This window comes from Anomalospiza imberbis, chromosome 2 (genome assembly GCF_031753505.1).
Source record: "Anomalospiza imberbis isolate Cuckoo-Finch-1a 21T00152 chromosome 2, ASM3175350v1, whole genome shotgun sequence".
NCBI classification, from domain to species: Eukaryota; Metazoa; Chordata; class Aves; order Passeriformes; family Viduidae; genus Anomalospiza; species Anomalospiza imberbis.
In genome coordinates, this window is record NC_089682.1 from 8,945,271 (window position 1) to 8,967,658 (window position 22,388).

Here is a 22,388-nt window from a genome sequence, read left to right on the forward strand (position 1 = left end):
ATTAAAAGCTAAAACCAAACTACACTTCCCTCACTGCCCAATTTGAGCTGAACTTCAGAAGAAAATGAAGAAAAGATAAAGAAGGAAAATGAAGTCAGTTTTCTTGAGTAACCACTGACATTTGGTTCCCAATTCGAGATTCTGTAGGAGAATTTTCATTTTCAAAGATGACTTGGTAATTTCTGAAAATGGTGAGTCTCCAACTGGGCAAGCAGTACCTCCAGTGACTTTTAAAAGTCATGTCAGAATTTTGAAATAACTTATGCATAGTGAAACAAAAAAACAGTGTTACTGTTTTCAACATGAATAAATACCTTTTTTTAAAATTCAATGATATTACGATTTTAAAAGTTTGGCTGTAAACTTCCCTGCAGTTTCCAGCCACTCCAACAAAAAACAGCATAAAATATTTTAAAAAGAGAAGAATTAATGTTACATTTTAAGGTTTTGAATTCAACTCTAAATACTTGTACTACAGATGTCAAAATCTCCAGCTGTAGTTGCTTAGCTATCAGATTATATTCTGTTGTTCAATCTAGATTTCTTGCAATAAATTTTGGGGGGGAAAAGGTAGGAATTGCTATAAATTAATTTGCCAGTGCAAATAGAAAATTTTGTTCTAATTGTGGAAAGTTCAGAAGAAATGCTGTTCACTCAGCTTCCTGGTCTTCCTTTGCCTTACACCTTGATGAATCACAAAATTACTGTTGAACAATTGTCATGGTTAATAAGATTAATGATTGTATTGGCCAAGAGCTGCTCACCATTAAATCCACTGGGGGATGTTCAGGAGAAAAAAATGTCCTACTTGAATTATAAATAATGTGCATGGGCCTGAATGGGACCCCAGCCCATTCAGAGGAGATTTTACAGTAATGCAAATCATTTTGGCATGTGCTTTAATCCCATTCTGTTCTATACAATCTGTTGAATCAAGTTTTAGCTATCCAAACCTGTCATGTGTCTCATGTCAGCAACACAGATGGGGACTGGCATGGGGACATATTCCCTCTGTTCAATGACATCAGAAGGTCTTGGCTAGAGCTGTCAACTGAATGACAAACACAGTAGCATCACGTAGTTCTGGAAACTCTCTGAGGATCTGTTATGATTTATTTTCATTGGAGGCTCTTTGATTACGTTGGACCAAGTCTGCCTTTTCTACACGTGCATTAAAATACCCAGAGGATGCCAGGACACCAGCCCTGCCCACCAGCTCACTGCTGCCTGTTTCTGGGGCAATGCAACACTCTGCATTGGCCCTGCTCGGTTGGGTTTTGGTCCCAAGCCTGTCGTGCTGCACCACTGCACAGCCCAGCAAGCAAACACGATGAAGAAACACTGCTTATTGTCCTTCATAACATTATGGCTTCCTAACTTACAAACACCAAAGCACAGACTGACTCTGAATCTGCTTGTTGTGTGCCACTGCTGCCTTCTGGGCCATCCCTGAGCCAGGAGGAGATTCTTAAACCTGGCATTACTCACTAAATGACCAGCGAGAGAATTTGCTCACTATGGGCAGCCCTCAGGCAGAGTGCTCATCAGCCTCACACCAGCCACCAGAAGGGACAGAGAAAGCCAGCCTGATCTGTGTGCAAGCTCCAGTTCTCACTGGCTTCAGGAGAAACAATTCACACAAGAAGCCTGGGTAAAGAATGTGTGCATGAAAGTGCGGAATGCATTAAAATCTCATTCAGAGTCTTAATATCCAAGGCAAAGGTTACAACCCTTCTCACCTTCAAAAGGGCAAAGTGACAAGAGCCTGGACACCCCTGAAGCCAGGAGTACCCCCAGGAGTACCCCCCTGGGGGAGCCTGTGGCACCCCCAGGAGTTAAAGTCTTTCAGAGTCTGCGTTTCCCCATGCTGGATCTCAGCATTAGCACCCCTTCCACTGCAGCTCCCGGACTGTCTATCATCTTCTGCCAGAGGTGCTGCTCTTCCCCTTGAGAGTCCATCCAGTCAACCTCCTTGCCATTGCTTACACCTGACAAAGGTAAAAACATGGGAATTTGCCATTTTAGGAAACAGTTGGATACCATCGCTCCTCATTTACAACCGTGTACAAGAGAAATGACAAACACTTTACACTTCCACCTTTACAGGGAGTTGTACTGAAAACACACAGCTTCTGGAGAGCACCAGTTTGGTATTGAACACCCTCAGGCACACGGGCTGAGGCTCATAAACCTCCCCACACTGCACCACAAACAATTTTTTCCCAGCACAGGAGGAATGGATTCACACCTCTTCCAGCTCACACCACGGTCGGCACAAAGGCTGCTGCTGCTGCACAGAAATAGTTGACTCCTTCTCACTTGGGACGCTAAGGAATGCTTCCCAAGGTGTTCACAGTTCTTTTAGACTGTGCAGAAATACAAATGGGCACATAATTTTTGTGTCTCATTCAGTGGAGGAAAGAACTAAGTCATCTACAGGTTATCTACGTGCTGCCTTTTCTCCATTTTCAAATTCCACAACTTCCCGTGTATTTTCAAAACACTCAGTAGCATTTCTGTCCTTCATGAATCACATGGGGTAGGGAAAGAGGAGAGCAGAGTAAGAAAAACAGCCTGAGTCAGATGGGACCTTACCATTTCCAGTGCTCAAGCGGACACCTCCCAGAAAAATATTACTGGAAAGCGACTCCTTGTCCCACACAGTCAGTTCCAGGCAGACATTCCGTATGTCCCCTGAATTCAAGCCACTGAAGGCAAAGGTGTGATTCCATTGGGGGTTCACACTCCTTTTTACTCTGGGAGTCTTGTGTTTTGTAGCTTTGCTGTCATCTGGGAGCAGGTATCTGGGAGATAATGGAAAATGAATATGGAAATGGATTTTCACATAGTATTCATAATATATAACAATTATGTAAAGGCTCACATGGGATCAGGATCCAATCTCCCAACTGGTATTATGTTAAGCATCTACCTCAAGTGCTTATTTAGCATTTGTGCTCCATTTGTTCTCATACCTACAGTGTCAGTTACCAGAAGCAGAAATTGGAATTCAGTCTCCTTGCCTCAAGTCTCAACCACAAACTTTTTGTTTCAGTGAGGCTAAATATAGACAGAGTCATAAAAAGATTGGCTAGAAGGGATCTCTCTGGAGTCTTGTCCAGTGTCCAGCTCAAAGTGCAACAAGAGATTGTCCAGAAAGAAATGAAAATTACTTTTTCTGTTGAAATGTATGCTCTGAGTGATAGTTTTAGGCACAGCAGATCAAGATAAATTCTAAGCTCCACCAGGGAATTAGACAGGATGTCTTCTGTCGACCTTGTTTAGTAAAAACACTCAACCCATTACTGTGAATTGGAACATATCTAGAAATCAGCAAGCCTGAAAACTAGCATTGAGAGCAAAAAATGGCAAAGAAAAATGTTTTAAGGTATCTATTACTTCCTAAATGTAACATTTATAATGCATATCCTACATTTATGAGGAATCCATTATAATGAGAGATGCAGGTTTTGGTTAATTTTTTTCAAGCACAAGCATTCTGTGTAGCTTGGATTTTGACTGTCCAACACAAAATGCTACATGTCTAAAAACACACATATGTTGTCGTACTATGTAAATTTTTTGTGTACCCACATGCTTACAGGCATGTGACACAAATCTTAAATTAGATCCAGTGCAGTCATTAAAAAAAGGAGAGGAAAAAACCCCACAAACCCTTTAACAAAAGTATCAGAGGTGCCTCCTGATTTCACTGCTGTTAAATTCTTTGCTTCTTTGATGAGGACTTCTAATATGCCTCCAGATGGCAGATGAGAATCTCCTTTCTTTCCCTTTTTGAAGCCTCTCTTTCCTAAGCATAGAACAAAGTTGCAAAATTCCAATCAGAAATTATGCATACACTGTAAGACTGATTTAAAAATGCAAATTGTCATGGCTAGATTTTTAAAAGTAATCATCAGGAGTGATGTTAAAATGTACTAATTTTTAAAAATGCAGACTGTTTCTGGACTGAGCTGATAACAATGAGCTTTTAAGAGAGCAAACCTTGAGGAAACCTTACTACTAGTAGAGGGAATATGATCTGTCTTAAAAAAAAAGAAGAAAGGAGAAGAAAGAAATCTAATCCATCAAATGCAAATGCCAACAAGCAATACCGTCACTGAGACAGTGATATACCTGCATCTGGTATATCCATGTGCACTCAGGTGCTACCCAGTGATTGCTCTCACTTCAAAGGATTGCTGTTCCTCATGCTAACACAATGCAAAGAGATAGTAACTCTTCTCCCTTGTTCAATGCTGATGAAAATAATGGCTCACCCTAAAGAACTCAAATAAGATTTTACAGGACCAAATTGCAGCAGTAATACAGTTAGAGTGAGCAGAGGAAAAGCAGTGTGAAAAATGGGAGAAAATGAGGAGGCAGATAAAGATGAATTAAGCATGAAGAATTAAGTGAAGTCTCTTACTTGATCAGCTAAACACTGTATATAACTAGCTGAAAAAAGAACTCTCAGACAACAATGCAGACAATTTATTTCTCTGTGGCTGCCCTTGATCATGTTACCTAATGTCTGGCTTTTTTTTTTTTAATTAAGTTGGAGCCATGCATCAACCATTGACTGCATATTCCCCTTCCTTTCTCTCTCCTAAAGATCAGTGTAAGAGTAAAGGATGAAGCAAAAGAAACATACGCATGTTTCAGAATTTCCACACATAACTATTGAAGCCAGGTTGGATAAGGACCCGAGCAACCTGGTCTGGTGGAAGGTGTCCCTGCTCATGGCAGGGGGCTTGGGACTAGATGGTCTTTCAGGTCCATTCCAACCCCTTAACATTCTGTGATTCTGCAAATGAGCATATTAAACTATGATTTCAATCTTCACCAGTACCATTACTTCACCCTACGTGAGGATTTTTAATACTTCATCATCACATGATTTTTAAGATCCTCTTTATTAATGTTTGTTTTACCTTGGAACTGCCCCAGAGGAAGCATTAGGTTTCTGTCTGGGGGAATATAACGTAAAACCACTGTCAGTTCTCCTTTGTATTGAAGCCCAAAATCTGTTACAGCCTCCACCTGAAGAGAAAACAAACAAACATCCAGCCAAGGCTAATCATTCACCTTCTGCTTTTGATTTTAATTCTGTTGAAATATAACAATACATCCATAGAGTGTTTTAAACACTTCTTAAACACATCAAGATGTACCAGCCCAGTTTCAGATAATAAGACATTCCAAACTAGAGGCAATCACATTTTAGAAAACTTTCTGAGCTAGGGAATGCAGGCTATCAGAAAAATAAACCCATCTGGCATTAGACACTGTTCAGTGAACACACAGAGGAGTTATGTAGCATGAATAAGTAAAAAAAGCCAACAGCAAAAAAAACCCTGAAACTTATTTCTGAGTATATAAACTATAACTGATTTAAGCTGATAGTCAGCCCTTATTTGCACCAGTCAGGATTTAAAATGTAATTAGTTTCATGTATTTTAGAGAAGCCACTCCTGAGTCACTCTTTGACTAGATGTGTAGGGAACAAAGGTGAGGGAGAGCAGAGTGCAGCTTTGAAACAGAAAAACTTCTTAAAAACTGTTATTCCCAGTGTCCTCTTTCTTTTCTACATAGCTACTATTTCTGCATCCTTTTTTTTTTTTAATGTTTAAATCTTTCCCAGAATAATGCAATCAGTGCTCTTCAGTCCATCCTTTTTAAAATAATATCAGGCCTTCATTGGCAGTGTACTGAACTTCCACTCAAGTTGTAAGAAGTTGGAAACTAAATTTTAAAAACATTGGATGCAACACAGAGCGCTCTAACTCCACTGGTGGAACTGGGACTGCTCAGATGCTCTCAGCAGCCTGGTCCTGTGAGAGCTGTCCTTGCCCATGGCAGGAGATTGGAATGGGATGATCTTTAAGGCCCCTTCAAACCCAAACCATTCTGTGATGTGATTTCTGTACATGCTTCAGTGCTTAGGTTTGGGTACAAATAAACAAATCTTCCTGATTTCTTCAGAGGGATGAAGGACATGGATACAGGGAGAGGATCCTCCCACGCTGCTGGAGGCACACGGGGCACCACAGAAGCCTTTAAAGGACTGTTCATGGAGGAATGTCTGACCTGTGAATGCATTTCTGTGAGATGTATTCAGCTTGTTTCCTGACACCCCACGAAGGTCAAAATTCTATTACCGAGAGAAAACAAGAAAAAGAAAAAAGCAAAACTCCACCAGGAATTCATGAGGTGTGTGCAGAGAGCCAGCATTGCCTCCACCTCACAGACTGCAGGCTGACCACCTGCACTGGGCTAAGTCTGCACCCAAGCATGGGACAGAGAACAAAGCAATTTTAGTACAGCAACAGGGCCCTTTTGTGACTTTGAAGCATTTTTAGAGCAACACAGGCACTGCTGCACTGACTGAGAAAAACAGTCCTGTCTGACACCAGTGTCCAATGCCAGCTGCCACAGCAAAGGACTAAAGAAAACCTGTAGTAAATGGCTGTGGAATAATTTACACATCTACATTTTGCCAGTCAGGCAGCTCATTTATGGCCTAAATTAAGCAAGTTTAGGATCAAGCTTCCCATAAAGGCATCAAAGGTTATTTTTTAATTTAGTTCTACTGGTGGACAAGCAATGGTGTAAGTCCTAATGTCAGAAAAAAATTGTCAGCCTCTCCCCCCAGCCCACATGACTCTATACTCTGTCCTCTCTTTAGCCACAGAACTATTTTCTCTACTTTTTCTGACTTAATCACACTCTCTGGAAAACAGATCTCTCAATGCTCATAGAAGAAACACAACTTCAAGTCTCCAACATTTTCACTAAAGCAGCTAAATGACTCATGATAAAACAAACAAAGCGCTGTAATAAATCCCAGAAAATGTTTGATTGCCATTCCTCCATTCCTGTCTCTATCAGGAGTCCATACAGGAGAACAGTGTGTATTTTGTATGGATATTAACCAGTGCTTCTTTTTTGTTAATTCCAAAAGTAGTAATTGATTTTTAAAAATTTTATTTTAAATATCATCCTTTGTGATCAAAAACTTTAGCAGTGTTCTAAGTTTAGAAACATTATTGGTAACAACTTAGGAGGCAGACAAGGCCAATTCTGTGTTTGTTTTCTTTGACAGTAAAAGAAGTGATTTAAAAATCTTTTTAATGGGTTTGGAAATAATCAGACAGCACCTTCCAGCTGGACTGGCTGAAATGCTTGGTGCCTCATTACTTATTTTCCTAGGCAGCAGAGATCATGACTCTTATAGTTATTTTCCTGTTAGGATTCAAAGAAATTACCTAGAAATTCATTACAGAGCAAACAGATCCATCTCCCACATGATAGAAGGGCAAAAATTAAACACTCTCTCCTGAAACCCAAAAGATAATATGATTTCCTTAAATGAAATGAACATAGAAGAACAAAATCATCCAGTCAGCCTTGACAATATTAGCTGCACACCTTATATTTTTTTGCAATTAGAAAGATGCACTTTCTTAAATGTCAATCTAAACCTCTGGAATTCCTGGGGATTATGGCTGCTGCAGGAGCAAGCAAGCCTTTAATCCTCTAGTTTACAAGAGCTCTTTGAATCTCTTCCAGAAATGAACCCCTTTGCCAAAGCAGGGGAGCCCTGGGCACAGAAGTCCCGTGCCCTTCAGTGAGTACAGGGCGTGCTCTGCTCACAGACCAAGCTGCTGGCTTATCTTGTGCCTCTGCAGTTAAAGTGAATGAGAGATTAAGAAGTTGTTTTGTCACATCTGAAAGGTGTAAAGCACTTTGAACTGAAAAAATAAAGCTTGTTTCTTGAATAACCTCATAAGGGTTGGGTAAGGGGAATGGTAGAGAAGTTCTTTGTTTTATGTGCTATTTTAAAAGATTAATGCACTTACTAAGTCGTTTTTAATTGGAGTTTATTACAGGATGAACTTACAGTTTATTTAAAAGCTTTTTTTTGTTATTGTTTTTAAATAGCCAATCATATGTGAAATATTCGTGAAGATTTTAAAACCAGTATGCTTTTACTGAATTAAAAATAAGTAATTTTTTTAATAGTCATATTAGACACTTAAAAAGTCCTGCTTTATAAAAAAGTTCCAAAGGAAAAAAAAAAACTAACTCTTGCTAAATTTGCTTCACAGCAATTTCACCAGTCCTGGAAACCCTTACCTTGGGCTGGAGCACAAACCACTCGTCGCCCTGATTTTCAAAGTTCCAGGAATCGAATGGAATTTCCACTTCCCCAAGGAAGCTGTTGCGTCCAAATCTGTCATAGTGCCAGACAGAAACCTGAAGGGTCCTGGTTTCCAGCTGTGAGTGACTGATGACATACTACCAACAGAAAAAGAGAAAAAGAAACTCTCAGAATAAGCAGAAATAATATTTTCCACGGAGCCTTTTATGGCTCTAGCTCAGTTGCACCAAGCCCAGAGCAGTTAACAAATGGAGCATGAGAGAGAGATTTGTTTTCCTTGCAAGCAAGATTGATCTAGCCAGAAAGCTCAGAATTTTAATGTGAAATCTTTCTTTGCTGTATACATCCATTGATAATTTATCTATGCATAAAATCCATCACTATTATGGCTTTATTTTGATATTATTTACTGAGTATTTATGAGTATAACATTAATTATGATGCTTAAAAATATGGTCCTACAAGATAATTCCCTCCAAGTTTATGTAAAAGAAGCAGATCAACATCTAGGATGATAAAAAGAAGCCCCACTGGTTCTTTCAGCCCTAAAGAGAGTCTGCTTAATACTGCTTTCCAGATAGCAACTCTAATTTCCAATTTTTTCTTTGTAGCTTACAAAAAATTGTTCTGCAAACACATACAGCAGCATCTGCAAGGCAATGCAATGAGCCTATCAGTAACCCTTGTTGGGCTTGAAAGCTACTAAAAAACTCATGTCTAGCTATTAATATATCAAAGCTATTAAAAAACTAGCATTGTAGTCTAGCAAATACACAGAAAATTATAAACATCTGGAATTCTGGCTCTACACACTCTACTTTTAGCAAAAAGCCCATTATTTCCCCGACACTCACCCTTCTAGTATTAGCTAAAGAAACCCAGATCTCTTATTTTTGCATCAGGAGCAATATCTGGACATGAACAAATACTCTCCAAAAACTGAACCAGTCCAGTCAGTTGCTAATTATGTACAGATATCTCTACAATGCCTAACCCTAGATTCCAACTGTCCCATTGTGAGAAACCTCATATTCTGCAGCAATGGAGTAAAAGTCAAAGAGGGAAGATACAAGACAGATTTAATTCTTTTTATTTTCTTTTTTTTTAACAGGATTTTCAGTTGGGATGAGCAACACTTCCTTACCTACGCACATTTCAGGTAACCTCCTTTTGTTACAGTCAGTATTTTTGAGAAACTTCTATGTCCTAGAAGCAATCATGTTTAGTGCTATATTACTTGATAAATAAAGTCTATTTTTTCCCAGTTCAGGCAAGCCTTAATTTTACTCTATACCATTTAAAAATGAGGCTATAAAAAGTCTCTCCCTTGGCAAGCAGACTGAGTGTGAGTGCCTGCAAAATGGTTTTGTAGCCAGGCTAAGCCAAGTACACCAGCCAGGGAACATCTCTTTGCTTCTATTATAAGAAACTTATTTAAAATGTAACTGAAATTTAAAAAAAAAATAAAAAAGTCAGGAGAAACTAAAAGGAGTTTCTGGTTTCATGGTAGCCTGCTGGATAACTCTTTTGAGTTCATAGGAAAGAGAATAATCAGGAGCCTTCAGGTCAAGATGCCAGAGAGGCAGTGAAGGGGCATTCCCCATTCCCACCTGCACCAGAGAGCCAGGGAGGTGAATGAGCAGCTTGTGAGGGGCTCAGAAGAGTTCAGCCTCTCTGGTGGGGGTGGGTAAAAGTCAAGGAAAGAGAGAGCTGTGGGCACTGTGTCCTCAAGCACATCAAGCCCATTGCAACAGAAAATGAACTTCACCATAGGTTTTTAAGAAGATAAATAGTGAAGCAGATGCCAACATTTTCTTATCAAACTTAGTTCTTCTTTAGAAATAAGCTAAACCTCCCAGAAGAATTCAGATTTAACTGCAAAATGTTATTTTCTCTTCTAAATCAGTTAGACAGGGAGTTCTAATCTAGCTTTGTTTCAGCATCAGGCATATAAAATCTTTAAGGTGCTTTTAACAACTCAAAGCTCAGACTAGATGGGAAAATCAACAGTTTTGAAAGAGATCTATGGAAACTAATGGGATTTTTAACCGTAAAGGAGAGAACCAAACAAAACCACTTCCCTAATGCTGAAAGCCACAAATTGCAGCTCATTGGTTTGCTCAATGCTTTTGCTTAAACACCTTCCCTTTTGAGGCATTTCTCCCAAGTTCTAATCCCTGTACTGGAACACATATGGAAAATACCAATGAGCACAAGTGAAACATTCATCAGGGCCTGAGAGAGAGACTCTTCTCACCTTCAGTGTCTCATTAAATTCCGGGTTGGTGCTGTTACTTTTAATTTTGGTCTTGCGCTTACTTTGGCGGGACTTATCAGGCAGAAGGTAGGCTTTGACGTATCTGCAGAGCAAGGAGCAAAGGGTTAGCAAGGAGAATAAAATGACCAGTGTGGGCAAAGGCCTGGCATTGCTGCCTCAGCAACACATATGAGGAAATTCATTTTTGCAGTATAAAGAGTGTAAACACATAACAGAGAACATGCAAAATATGGAGAGGTATGGCCCTTACCTACAAACATAGTGGTGTAAGTCAGATAAGATCAGAAAAACAAAAGGCAGAGCCAAATTAATTTGTTTATCCTCTGAAATGCAACAAGCTTTCCTAACAATTTCCTTTTTGCCATATATGATTACCAACTGGTCACATATGACAAAATAAACAATAAAAATACAAGAGAATGAAAAACTTCATAATTTATATACCATAGATTAACCATGATTAGAGACACTAGTAGTTATTTTCTGATGAGAGAGTTTACATATTATACTGACAACTATGATGAGAAGCTCAGAAAATATGGGACTTGCAAAGCAAGAGTATGGGCCCATGAAAACAAATTTATTTCCATTAATCCTTGCCTCCAGAACATCACTCCTCTCATATACTTCAGTTTTGATTATAGAAGTAAAAGAAACTGCCTGCCTATTCCTTCTTTTTTTTTTCCCCTTTTAGTATCAAATAATAGGTTATTTATACCTACCAAATAGGTATAATAGGTTATTATAAATCAAATAATAGGTTATTATACCAACCTAATAATAAATAGGTTGGTAATATAAATAATCTTACTGTTTCCCCAGAAAGGGTACATGTTGCCTTAAGAAGCACACAGGAGGTGCCCTTCCCACAGGGAACCCAAACCCAGCCGTCACCAAAATGCTGCTTGTACCAGCTGGATGCTGTGAATTGCCAGGCTTGAATCCCAAGCCCTGGCTTACATCCAGGGTGGGATGTGCTGGGGACACCCCAGCAGAGCTGAAGGAGATTCTCAGCACTTACGGGTCGGTCCTTTGCTTCCTCTCGTCTGCAATGGCCAGGTTCCTGCAGCTCCTCACCAGGATGTTGAGGGCTCCTGTTTTGTAGATGTAGCTGATGTTGAGGAGGATTTCCCCGCTGACCTTCACGTTGCCATAGTCACCAGTTTCACTGTAAACACTCACCATGCTGTTTATGCTCGTCTGGAGGGGAACAGAAAAAGGGCTCAGAGGCTACAACACTTTACTCTTTCCCAAAATTTACTTTTTTTTTTGTTTTGCTTGTTTTTTGGTTTTTTTTTTTCAATATTGTCACACTTTTTAGGACTTGCTATGGAAACAGATACATCACAGAATAGAATTGCCATGATTTGATGTGAAGGGAATAAGAACTGTAGTTGATAGTAGTTTAAAAGTCTAGACAGATGTTTTTCCATGCAAGACTCAAACCTATTTATAAATGTGACAGAATCCAAATTAGCACCTTTTAATTAATAAATGGACTGAAGAGCAGACAGGATACATAAACTGTAAGCTTATATAACTTCCAAGGAGAAAAGAAAAATAAAAAGTCACTCTCTGGCTCAGCTGGTCACCTCATTTTTACTGAGTTTCTCAAGACAACTGCTGACAGAGCCCTTAGGAAAACTTACAGGGGTGCTTCCCATAATGGAGATAGTATAAAACCATATTTATTTAAAGTGGCACCTGTCTCTCATTAACAATTCTAAAAGAAGGAGCAAAATTCAACCCCCACCCCATTTCTACACTTTTTGTAAATTAAAAAAAATAAATTAAATAATACCACCATTTTTTCTTCTACAGCATAATATATCATCCCTCAATCCCTCTTCCTTCACAGTCATAAAATGCGGTGTACTGCTATGAGGATTCCCTCTTCCAAAAGTTTACAATTAGGAAAGAACTGAATATTTTTAAAGAAAACTGGAGAAATATCCACACTTTCTCAAAAGCATTTGAGAAATCTGGTGTGCATTTCCTTTTGAGTCATTGAACAAGATTGCTCCAAAACACATATAACCACCTAAATTCTGACACACAGGAACCTTGCAAGACACCCAGGTACATCCTTCAACAAAAAGGGAGAAAGGAGAGAGAAACCTTAAAAGTAAGCTAGAGCAGAAGATTCAGGAGAACTCACAGTATCACCATCTGCTTCAGGAACATTTAAATATGTCCATTTTCTGTCAGAACCTTCTGGGGAGTTCTTTAAAGAAGGCAGTGCAAAAGATCAAGAGAAAAGAACATTAAACTGCTGCAACAAGAAAGAGTAAGTGCAGTGAGAAATCTTTATCTAAATAGAAAGGTAGAGGAAATTTGTATTGCAAAGCCAGCGTGAGAAAGAAAGGAAGAAAAAGGTATCACCAAATCAGAGAAATGCTGTGTTCTCCAGACACTTCAAGTATTGAAGGATGCATGGCTCAAAGTAATTACATAGAAATGAGATCATCTCTGTATCAAAATAAACAAGTCATATTTTAGAACAGTAGCTCAGCAGGTTTGGATTCATACAGGATTACACTGGATTTGTTCTCATTTACATGTCCATGTGCATGTCACTCCTCCCTGAAGCCAGTCAAAAGCCAAGCATTCCTCTATTTGCAGCACCAGTGCTTTGTAAGAAGGGGCAGTTTCTCTGTGGAGTTTCTAAGAACAGATGACAATTGCACTAAAATGTTGAAACATGTCACTCTCTGGGGAAAATGAAAAGGGTAATTCATTACTGGGGGACACATTTTTCCTCCTCTGCTCGCCAGAGCAGGATCTCATGAACTGTGTCTTGATCCATCTCCTTCCCTGCCAGCTGCAGGGAAGAGCACAGTCCAGGGAAAGGGCCACAGAGAAGGAATTGGTTTGTGACAAAAGCCAGCTCTCCAAGCACCCTGCCCAAGGCCCCTGCAGCACAGGAGGCTCAAGGGATAAACAGTTCTGTGTCAGTGTTGTAAATAACAACAGAAAAACAGGAAAAAGTGTTATTTACATTAGCAATTATTAACCATAAATTTAATTTTATATCCCATGTAGGAAATATAAACAGCAAAAAAAGAGACGGTTTTGATATATTTATGCTGGATGGCTTTATCCTTAATTAAGAAAAAAAAAAATAAAGAAAAATGCTTGTCCTTTTAATCCTTTATACAATTGTCTGAAATTCCATTAACTGGACTGGTTAAAATTACTGGAGAATTATCAACAAATACCAATCAACGGGACACATTTCCTCCGATTTCTAACATGCCTTGAGCTAAATTCCAGCCTTTACCATTTATACATTTCCACCTCTAAAATACATAAAAATCTCCTTTTACACTGTTAGGGGACTTAACCAGTCGAGTATGTGCTAAAAAATGTATCAATTATCCCTGTAATGATTTGTATGCCCACTTCAGAAAAAAACCCCAAGGCTATACCAATACAAGGAGGTGGATGAGATTTTCTACTCCAAACACCTCTCTTTCTAATCTAAATACTTTTTTCCTCAATCTTTATGTAAGCAGGCAGGAAGGGATAAATGGCTGGGGTAAAAAAAAAAGCCATTATAGAAGGTCTGAAACAAATAGATGGCACCTGACCCTTGAATTTATGCAAACACAATTTCTGAATTGCTTGCCATGAAGAAAAGTATACAAATTTAGTAAATGTTGATAAACTTCACTTTTTTCCCCCTACTCCCAGACTCTGTTCTGTAGAATTTACACTGGACATTGCATACACTAAATGTAAAATCCCAAAGAAAAATACTCATATTCCTGTTTAGTAAGTAGCAAACAACATATGAAGGACAGAGAGTCTCATTTTGATACCTCACAAAGAATTATATTTGTTTTGCATCATATCTTATTGCTGCAGTAAAGCAGTGGAACATTTTAGTCTCACTGATGTGGTGAGTCTTGACAGCACCACATAAATATGTGGAGGATGAAGGATGAAGAGAAAACTAAACTTACAGTTCATGCAATAGCTTTGGGAAAACACAAAATAAAAGACTAACACTGAGATACAGTTTCTCTTCAATGTCACTTTCCATTTCCATTTTTGCTCATTTGTGTTGCAGGTAGATTTCAAGTGTCTTTTATCCATTGTGATATTTCTTTCTTTTCCCCAAATATTCATTGTGAGACTAGCCATACTTATTTCAAATTCAAGGGGAAAGGAAAGGGGAAAGGGGAAAGGGGAAAGGGGAAAGGGGAAAGGGGAAAGGGGAAAGGGGAAAGGGGAAAGGGGAAAGGGGAAAGGGGAAAGGGGAAAGGGGAAAGGGGAAAGGGGAAAGGGGAAAGGGGAAAGGGGAAAGGGAAGGGAAGGGAAGGGAAGGGAAGGGAAGGGAAGGGAAGGGAAGGGAAGGGAAGGGAAGGGAAGGGAAGGGAAGGGAAGGGAAGGGAAGGGAAGGGAAGGGAAGGGAAGGGAAGGGAAGGGAAGGGAAGGGAAGGGAAGGGAAGGGAAAGGAAAGGGAAAGAAGGGAAAGGGAAGGGAAAGGGAAAGAAGGGAAAGGGAAGGGAAGGGAAAGGGAAAGAAGGGAAAGGGAAAGAAGGGAAAGGGAAAGGGAAAGGGAAAGGGAAAAGGAAAGGGAAAGGGAAAGGGAAAGGGAAAGGGAAAGAAGGGAAAGGGAAAGGGAAAGGGAAAGGGAAAGGGAAAGGGAAAGGGAAAGGGAAAGGGAAAGGGAAAGGGAAAGGGAAAGGGAAAGGGAAAGGGAAAGGGAAAGGGAAAGGGAAAGGGAAAGGGAAAGGGAAAGGGAAAGGGAAAGGAAAGGGAAAGGAAAGGGAAAGGAAAGGGAAAGGAAATAATACAGTTACAAGCCTACTGTTCATTAATAACATTATTTTAATGTGACTTAGTAGTTAACAGTCATTTGATAGCACAGGATAAAAAACATACATTCCTTTGTGCAAGGAAGCTCAAAGCCTTAAAACAATCAAAGTGAAGGTAAAAATACGATGGGGAAATCTTAGCAACACATTTAAGGAGAATAAAGAAATGAACCTGTAAAATTGCCCTTCTCTTGCAGGGAGAAGCAGCTGGCCATTCACAACTTTGCCATTAACATTGCATGCAGTGACATTAAAAAACATGTCATGGTGAATAAAAGAAATGGGAGCATTGAGATGTGAGATTGTCTCAAACCTACCGCCCTGGAAAAGCTGCACTTTGCTTAAGAGAAAGGTCAGAGGGAAATCTACAGCAAAGGACAAAACCCAGCACATGGACAGAATGCTGCCTGAAGCACAGAGGGAAGGATCTCTAAATGCAGTTCCTTAATTAGTGGCCTAACAGAGAAAACACTTAAGCCCCTGCAATCCTCCTATCAATATTCAGAGGAAATGAAAATTATTCTGTCTGTAAAATCCCTGGGACAAGCAAGCATTGGAGGCTGTGAGTCATTGCCAGCCTGGGCTCAGTGGGTGGAATTAGCCCAGTGTGCGCAGGCTACAGGTGCTCGCGTCTGACCTGGTGTGAGCTGCACTCTCTGCTGTGTCTGCTTCTGTGAACGAGAAAAATCAGAGGGAAAAGTGGACTGACACGGCCAGATCTAAAACTTCAAAATGCTCTGTGATGTTAATATTCTCAGCCCTTTCTCCTCCCCGTGTAAGCCAAGCTCAAGTTCAGCCAACCCCATTTCTTTAGGATCAAGATCTTCGCTGGGGATTCCCTTGGCCTTGCTTGCACAGAGACTAATGGGGGTGCAATCTAGAAAAGACAGTTCTTTGGTTATTGTCATAGACCTAATTTTCCCCTCTCTTTTAGTACTCAGACTCATCTTCCTTCATCCTCTTCAGCACTCACACACTCTACAGAGAGTTTGTTGCAGCTTTGTGCAGTCCAGAGCTATTCTTACACACAAGCCATAAAGAAGAGTGGCCAGAGAGGACTCTCTGAAGATATTATCAGTTGCCCACAGATCCCAAAAACGAAGTACACAGCAGATAGCAATAAACTAGACAGGTTAAGGGCTGCTTTTATTATCTATTTTCTTTCCCAGTGAATAACAGACTGCATAAGGAACAGGCGAACCTTCTTATGCCAATTTTGTTGCTACCATCAGGTGCAGCTACCCCTTCATTTTCACCAACCCAAGAACCTCTCCCCTGAAGTAAAGGGAAATACTTTCCAGATGTGGGTGGCAATCATGCCACGAAGAATGAGAGACAGTGAGTTGGGGGATGGACAATGATTCCATGGAAGTGGGATGTGTGCAAACACATAGACAAATGTTTGTGTCCCAAGCACTTAAAAAAGCAGAGAGTTATTTGAGAAGGAACCCCCTCCCTCACAGCCTTGTTCTCTTTGTTTCAATTTAATTAAGATCAAGTGCTCCTCTGCAAAGCTGAGCAGTCACACACTGCAAACACCTCTGGTTTGCCTTCTCCACATGTAAGCTTGATAATAACCCCAGCATATGAGGAAGTCTGCTAATGAGTATGCAAAATAGTTTTCTCTTTCCTTGCCCTGCAGAGAACAGCATTTTAGCTTTAAGCAGCATTAATAATATAATAGAAAGTCTGTCTGAATGTTAAAAGATGCTCCTCAAGTGCAGAATGAAAGATGAATGTGATAAGTGATCTGAAATAAATTCCTTTCTGGAGGAAATATGGTCTTTTGTGGAAGGACAATGCATGTTTTCTACCCAAGATCTTACTGTTGATAATCCACTTGTCATATGTTCATGCTGTCTTGGATAACAAGAGGCCACTATGTCATCAATATCTTCTTCTGTTTCATCCAGATAGCCCTAAATGACAAACAGGCATTTTAGTTGTTGTGTTCTGCGTTGTATTTTGTCAAACTCTGTCACTTAATTTTGGTTCACAAGTTTTCCACTTCAGGAAGATGGTGCTAGATGCACTCAATTTCTGTTCTCTAAAGGAATTTTGGCTCACATTTTCCACATTTTGGCACAGATACAGAGCATAAGAGGAAGAGACAGCTGTGGTTTCAGGATTCAATTGTTTAAGCGCTGAAAATCTTCACACATAAACTTAATGTCTTATATCAAGCCAGTTCATAAGCATTTAAAAAAGTAATTAAATTTCTGTATTGTATTAATAATAAAAAAGGTGGAAAATCAGTAATTGCACAGCTTCATATATATGCTTGAGTTTTAATAAGCAAGACTGAAGTTTAGCATCTTTAACCTATATACAGAAAAAAAAAATCTTCATTTAAACACAGCAGTGAAGTAAAATCTAAACTAAATCTTTAGATGTGATTGATGGTCCTAATGGGACTCTTAACTTTTACTTAAAATAACAGGAAAAAATGCCAGCAGACAATTATAATCCTATTAGGCATAGCCCGGAAATCTCAATGTTTCCCTAAGCCTTATGGCAGGCATATTTTGAAAGACTTTGTTTTTAATTTTAATGGAAGGCAGATTTTCAAGTTCCTTCTACCTGCTTTGCAGCTATAAAAACCTCACCTTTTGACCCACCTCATTCTCTATTGCTTAGTTGCTCTCACTCTTTGAAACTAAACAGAGAAATACTGTATTCAAATTCAGGAGTCTCAAAGATTTCTGTGCTAATCAGCAAAAACAGAGCAGGGAGAAATGCTGCTGGAGAGTTGAATTCACAATTCACATTAAAAAACTTGCAGCACATTTGCCATACTTTACCTAAAACTGGCTTTTCTCCTTTTCTCCAGTGACTGAACTGATATGAAACCACCTAAAAGTGATTTTCTATTACTGCTTTTCAATTGTTACTGCATATGTGATATTGAGCAGAGGGAAATCAGAGCAAGCTATCACCAAAATTTACATACTGAAGAAAAGACTTAGTTTCATGTTCTTACCATGAGCTCGCTCTGCTGGTCTCTTATCTTTCTGACAGTGCCCCACAGTGTTGTGGGGCACTGTTAGTACCCCACAGGAAAATAAAAAAAAAAGGAAGTAATAGATACCTTATACTTAATGAAAGGGAAAGACCGTGGAGGCCTAGGCACAACAGAGCAAACTATTTCAGGGATACAGCTGAATCATTCAAAAATAAAATCTCCCCAAAACCTGAAATGAAACAAACAAACTAGAAACCCCAACAAACCACTCCACCTGTAATTTCTATTCACAGAATCACACAGAATCACAGAATCACAGAATAATGAGGTTGGAAGAGACCTCTAAGATCATCAAGTCCAACCTAAGCCCTAACACCTCAACTAGACAATAGCACCAAGTGCCATGTCCTGTCCTTTTTTAAACACATCCAGAGATGGTGATTCTACCACCTCCCTGGGAAGACAATTCCAGTGCTTTATTATTCTTTCAGTGAAATTTTTTTTTTCCTAATATCTAACCTATACCTTCCCTGACGTAGCTTGAGACTGTGTCTCCTTATTCCCCTCATTAAGATCAGATGTCAGGTGATGTAGTCCAGTTCTAAATTTGGAACAAGAATACAATTTTCTTACTTGCCTATGGAGCAGGAAGAAGCAATTCTATACATGAAAAACTCTTTCCTTCACACTGTTGTATGCATATCAGTGAAGTTGAAAATAAACAATGCTACATTTTTACTGCAGAATAATTAAACACCGGAGGAAAAAGTAAGGCAACATTTTCAGATTTGGGTGTTTCAAATTCTAAAGTTGCTTCACGGAGTCCGAACAACTGCTGAATTTTTGCCTGCAAGCAGAAATCTAAAACTTTAAAAGAAACGTTAATATTTAACTTACTCTCTTAATTAATATTGCACCGCAACCATTAGATTTCTCAGGAGTTCTTACAGAATTGCACCTATGTAATTGGTTGCTGTTATTAGCTTATTAAAGTAGGAGCTAGCAGGATATTAATCTCATGGTCTCCAGTGGGGGCTATAAAGTGCACATCACCCAATTACTCCTAAAAAAGCAGCTGAGCATGTAATGAACACTACTTGGTCAGGAATTCAACACACATCTCTCTAGAAAAGGTGCTCCCATTTGAACACAACACTGGATTTGGCTGGTTCCCCATGCTCCTTGATAAATCTCTGCCACACCATGTGGGTTTTGGGGCTTGTCCCTTTTCATTATCAAAAGCAATACTAAGTCAGAGAAGTAAAATATCCGTTCAATTTTCCTGCTGATTTCTCTGTATGGGTAATGGTTTTCTCTGACAAAGGTAGAAGCAAAGTGACTAAAAGGTTTTCCCATCATTTCAACTGATAAATTCCAGCAATCTGCATATCCTATTGACACGTGGCATCTCCCATACCACTGCTGTCAGCTCCCTCACCCAGGAATGAGACTGAAGGACCTCAGCTAGAAGAAAAGGAGGTGAAACTCCAGCTTTTCTCAGGCTGCAGGAGCTGTTGTTACCATCACCAGATACTTTTCTTTTTGTCTCTTACATCAAATAAACTAAATTCCAGCAGAAATACAACTTTTACCTCAAACCACTGCATACATAATGAATATGGGACAAGACTCTGAAGGACTCCTGTGAGACAAACTACCCTAAATGAATATGGTAACACAAAAGCTGATGAATGCAATCAGTTCATTTCATAAGGCAGAGAAAGTGAGGATATGGGTGAAATCAGAGATCTGTGACTCCTGTTATGAATTAATTTTAAAGGGAAATTAGCACCAGACTCCAGAGCAGCTAAATCAAGTTTATGCCACAAGAGAGGTCTCCTGTGCTAGCAAAGAAGCTACAGAGTTGCAGAGATGCAATCTGAAATTTCATTCAGAGTCAGCAAGAAAGAAATACAAAACAAAATCTCTGATTAAGGAGAGAAAATTCAAAGAAGGGAGTTTGTCATCTCTGGCAGCTGCTTCAGAGAAATATCTAAGTTGTAACTCAATTGGAGCAGAGAACAGATATAAAGAAATATAAAGTCTGCATTTTTTTATTTTGTGCTTTTCTTCAGCATTATTTTCCAGCTTCTAAATAAAGAATGCATCATTTTTCCTTATTACAATTTAAAAAGAAACCACCTAATTTTGAAGTTTTTCTTCCACCAACACCTGACACACGGGAAGGTCTTTTGTTAATTCCTCAAAGATCAGCCCAAAGCAATGCTGCAGGCACATTCTCTGACTGCTACTAATCCAAGAAAAGATGGAAATCCCAACACATGGTTTTCCATCAAGACTCAAATTTCAACACCACAGGAAGGGGAGACATCTGCCATGGCCAATGCTCTTCTGGAAAGAGCAGATGGAAGGGCAGGATTACGACAGGCAAAATGCACAAGCTACCAGCACACATTTGGAAACTTTAGAATAAACTGTGATTAGATGAAGGATTATTTAAATAACTCCCCCCCTCCTCCCCCATGCATATTTAATAAGCTTGGGTGTTCTTTTATAACATTGATGCACATCTGCAGATTGCCTCTGTTGGATATGTGCACCAGAGGAGATGGAAGTTGTGAATCACTTCAGGAAAAGCAGTCCATAAAATACACAAAAAAAAAAGGCATGGAGATGTATGGAAGAGTCAACAGGAAGATGAGGCAAGCAACATTGCCAGAAGAGAAAGTTGTGTCTTCCTGCTAAAAATGCAAATAATTGGAAAACCAAACCAGACAACGATTAAAGCCCTTAAACTATAAACTTTCTCAGCAACAAAATTAAAACTTATGCAAATACAAATTAACAGAATTCTGGAGCATGTGCAATTTAGTGCCTGGAATTTATTTTCAGGCTAGGTTTCTTTCATCTGTGAACTTAAACACCCAGCAAATTAACAACAAATTGGAACGATGACTATTCATTGAAATCACTCTACAGCAAACATACTTAGATGACACTATTAAAAAACTCATTAAATATCCCTGAAAGAATGTCCTGCCTTACCCATATTTTATGTAGATACACAGACAGTCTAGATTTCATTGGTTCAAACAAACAGAATTTCCACCAGACAAACATTTACATATTTATAACTCACCAGTTCCTGATCTAAGGCACTAGGTACAGATTTGCTTCTTATGCTCAGGGTATCTTCATTTGCTTCAGAGAAAGATTCACTCAAATCTATCTCAGATCTGCTACGGTCTGGGAAACAAAAACAATTTAAATGTTTACTATAGTTTGTACAGAAATATTCCATTGATCTTCCATACAAGTATTGTCCCAGCCCCAATGTTTTTTTAACAAAAAAAAATTAAAAGAATATTTTAATTATCTGTCAAATCTACAGCAACAGAACATCACTATGATAAATGGTGAAAGAAATATGTTTTCTGATGCTGCTCAGCCTTCTGGGCAATAATTTTACCCCTCTACTATTTATTTATCCACTCTGAATGTCTTCTGTGGATGATACCATAGATCATCAAGATTTTGACTTTCTCTGGGAGGCCTGCTAGCCTGGAATGTTGCAAAACTCACTGTCCAAGTGTTCACAGTGATTGTGACATCTACCACCACCACCACCACCACTAAAATCTCCCCAGCATCTGCATCAGAATCAAGCAGCTGGGGGTACAGATGGATGTAGAAAGTACTTTTGTAGTTACAGTGTTCCTGGTGCAGAAATTAGGAGGAAACAAATAGTCTCAAGAGCTCCAGCAGTTTCTCTCAGTCCTACAGGTCTCTCATCCACCCTACAGGATAAAATATAGAAAATCTTTCTCCAAGGCCTTCCAGTCCTCCCCATATAAGTCTTTTGTGTGATGTTTCAATATACTTAGAAAGAGAAGAGGGAGAAGAGAGTACTTTTAGATCCTGCGGGTAGGAATCTGAAAAGTTTTTAACTGTTCATCTACCAGCTCTACAGCTGATGTGGCAGGAAAGGGCACCCTCCTGAGCTTAATGCCCTTTGAGTTTTGCCAAAGAGACAAATGCAGAGTCTGAGGCCTGTTCCCAAGTTTCCTACAGTTTTGCTCAGCATCCACCTGCTTTGGTAACACGAGGTCAGTTCTTACCTACCAGGAAAGCTTTTATTTTGTAAGGTAGCAGGAACAGGAGAATTTTTACTTCCTAAATAAGTAGCCATCTATAACATCT

The 22,388-nt window shown here is 39.3% G+C and overlaps 1 protein-coding gene across 4 annotated transcripts in view; it reads right to left on the minus strand.

Annotated features, from left to right (window-relative positions):
• Positions 1-1,823: 1,823 nt before the first annotated feature.
• The window catches only part of SYTL5 (synaptotagmin like 5), a 72,394-nt gene continuing 51,829 nt past the window's right edge, over positions 1,824-22,388 (minus strand). The window contains exons 9-18 of one of the 4 annotated variants that reach the window (XM_068179772.1): positions 21,328-21,434; positions 17,092-17,184; positions 12,601-12,666; positions 11,464-11,642; positions 10,422-10,524; positions 8,140-8,301; positions 4,935-5,043; positions 3,676-3,811; positions 2,596-2,804; positions 1,824-1,988 (exon numbers count right to left, since the gene is read on the minus strand). In XM_068179772.1, coding sequence (XP_068035873.1) covers positions 1,846-1,988; positions 2,596-2,804; positions 3,676-3,811; positions 4,935-5,043; positions 8,140-8,301; positions 10,422-10,524; positions 11,464-11,642; positions 12,601-12,666; positions 17,092-17,184; positions 21,328-21,434 — 1,307 coding nt within the window. In that variant the 3' untranslated portion in view covers positions 1,824-1,845. The remainder of the gene's footprint in view (positions 1,989-2,595; positions 2,805-3,675; positions 3,812-4,934; positions 5,044-8,139; positions 8,302-10,421; positions 10,525-11,463; positions 11,643-12,600; positions 12,667-17,091; positions 17,185-21,327; positions 21,435-22,388) is intronic. The other 3 variants (XM_068179774.1, XM_068179773.1, XM_068179775.1) reach the window with 3 other exon arrangements.